Source organism: Leptosomus discolor, unplaced genomic scaffold (assembly GCF_034619465.1).
Source record: "Leptosomus discolor isolate bLepDis1 unplaced genomic scaffold, bLepDis1.hap2 HAP2_SCAFFOLD_35, whole genome shotgun sequence".
NCBI classification, from domain to species: Eukaryota; Metazoa; Chordata; class Aves; order Leptosomiformes; family Leptosomidae; genus Leptosomus; species Leptosomus discolor.
The window spans coordinates 2,097,432-2,099,696 of NW_028237764.1; the positions used below are offsets into that span (position 1 = coordinate 2,097,432).

A 2,265-nucleotide genomic window follows, 5' to 3' on the forward strand; every position below is an offset into this window, starting at 1 on the left:
GCTGCTGTCCCCTGCACCTCAGCACACAGAAGCTGCCCCTGCAGCTTCACAGAAGGTCTTACAGAAAGAAATTCAGACAAACAAGTTGGTGCAGTGTCCTTTATCTGGATTAAACACATGGAGAGCACAGCTCCTTATTTACACAAAGTCTCTGGGGCACACAAGGCAGGCAGACACTGACATAGAACTACTATGAAAACAACAGCATTTTTGTGGAAAAAAATAATATAACCAAAAATCTGAAACCAAAGAAACCAAAAAAACAACCTCCCAAAACTACATGCTGTGACAGTAATGACATTCCATTATGAGTGACATGCAGAAGATGGGCAGTTCCTTCTTGCTTCTGAAAAACAACCAGTCATCAGTATCCTCAGGGCGTCCTTGAGCTCCTGGTTCCTCATGCTGTAGATGAGGGGGTTCACTGCTGGAGGCACCACCGAGTACAGAACTGCCATCAGCAGGTCCAGAGATGTGGAGGAGATGGAGGGGGGCTTCAGGTAGGCAAACATGCCAGTGCTGACAAAGAGGGAGACCACGGCCAGGTGAGGGAGGCAGGTGGAAAAGGCTTTGTGGCGTCCCTGCTCCGAGGGGATCCTCAGCACGGCCTTGAAGATCTGCACATAGGACACCACAATGAACACAAAACACCCAAAGGATAAACAGACACTGACCACAAGTACCCCAGCCTCCCTGAGGTAGGTGTCTGAGCAGGAGAGCTTGAGGATCTGGGGGATTTCACAGAAGAACTGGTCCACAGCATTGCCCTGGCAGAGGGGCAGTGAAAATGTATTGGCCGTGTGCAGCACAGCAGAGGGAAAAGCAGTGCCCCAGGCAGCTGCTGCCATGTGGACACAAGCTCTGCTGCCCAGGAGGGTCCCGTAGTGCAGGGGTTTGCAGATGGCAACGTAGCGGTCGTAGGCCATGACTGTGAGAAGGTAAAACTCTGCTGACATCAAAAAGAAAATGAAAAAGACCTGGGCAACACATCCCGAGTACGAGATGGCCCTGGTGTTCCAGAGGGCATTGGCCATGGTTTTGGGGAGAGTGGTGGAGAGGGAGCCCAGGTCAAGGAGGGAGAGGTTGAGGAGGAAGAAGTACATGGGGGTGTGCAGGCGGTGGTCGCAGGCTATGGCGGTGATGATGAGTCCGTTGCCCAGGAGGGCAGCCAGGTAGATGCCCAGGAAGATCCCCAAGCTCAAGAGCTGCAGCTCACGTGTGTCTGCAAATGCCATGAGGAGGAACTGGTTGATGGAGCTGCCATTGGACATTATTTCACAGCAGGAATGGGAGACTTGAAAAAGGAGACGATATTGACAAGTTAGGACAGATTTATCTGAGTAAGTCTTACACTATTTCCCATAGGTATCCGCTACCATGAATTCTCTTTTTTTCGGGGAGGCCTTCCTTTACTTCATTTGTTAGTCCAGGATTGACTTCCAGAGAAGTCAGACCTGTGCTATTGCAGTGATGTCAAAAAGCCAGTACATTTTATAGATTTTTCCCGGCAATAGGTCCCTTCAGTCCAGTGAGAGGTATTTACCTCAGTGACCATGTGACAATTGTCCCCATTTGTTACAGTGCGAAGGTGTCAGTACCCAGACCTGCTGTGTCTGAGAGGGAAGAGCCCAGGGAGGGACCCAGCCCTTCCAACTCTGCGCTCCTGAACAGCAAAGTCTGGGTCAGAATCACTCACGGCTGACACAGGACCTTTCTCACCCCCATTTTCCATCTCCAAGCTCTCTCCGGACATGATAACAGCAGCATGCCTGTGGAGGAGAAAGGGGCTGTCAGTAGGTTCCCATCCTCCCTTGCTGAAGTGGCCTCAGCGTGGTAGAAGTTCACGTCAACCTCTTCACCATAGGGACATGCTCAGGTGCCCGTAAGACAGTGGCCAGCGTCTCCTGAAGGGAGACTCAACTTGTTTCCAAGTCCCACATGCCGCATTGCCTAAACCCCCCAGGGTCAGTGTCTCAAAACACATCTGAGACACCCCCAACCCTCCCACAGTCTGGAGCTTCCATATGCAAGACAAGGAGCAGCAGGAACAAGAGAAAAAAAAACACGAAGCAATACCCTGATGCTTTTGCAAATGGGGAACAGGAGAGGAAGACAGCTGGCACTCAGGAAAGCTGCCTCCTTACACAGCAGAGCACAGCACCTCCACATTGATCACATCCCAGGCCGGTGGTTCTGTGTCCATTTTCACTGCAGAAGGAAGGGATTTATGTGTCAGGAGAGATGCACCTTTGCTCTACTGCAGAG

At 51.3% G+C, this 2,265-nt stretch overlaps 1 protein-coding gene across 1 annotated transcript; it reads right to left on the reverse strand.

The window, feature by feature from the left end:
• Positions 1-305: 305 nt before the first annotated feature.
• Positions 306-1,271, reverse strand: LOC147412997 (olfactory receptor 14A16-like). The gene has a single exon (XM_086480863.1). The coding sequence runs from the start codon at positions 1,269-1,271 to the stop codon at positions 306-308; it is 966 nt and encodes a 321-aa protein (XP_086336989.1).
• Between the last annotated feature and the right edge of the window lie 994 nt (positions 1,272-2,265).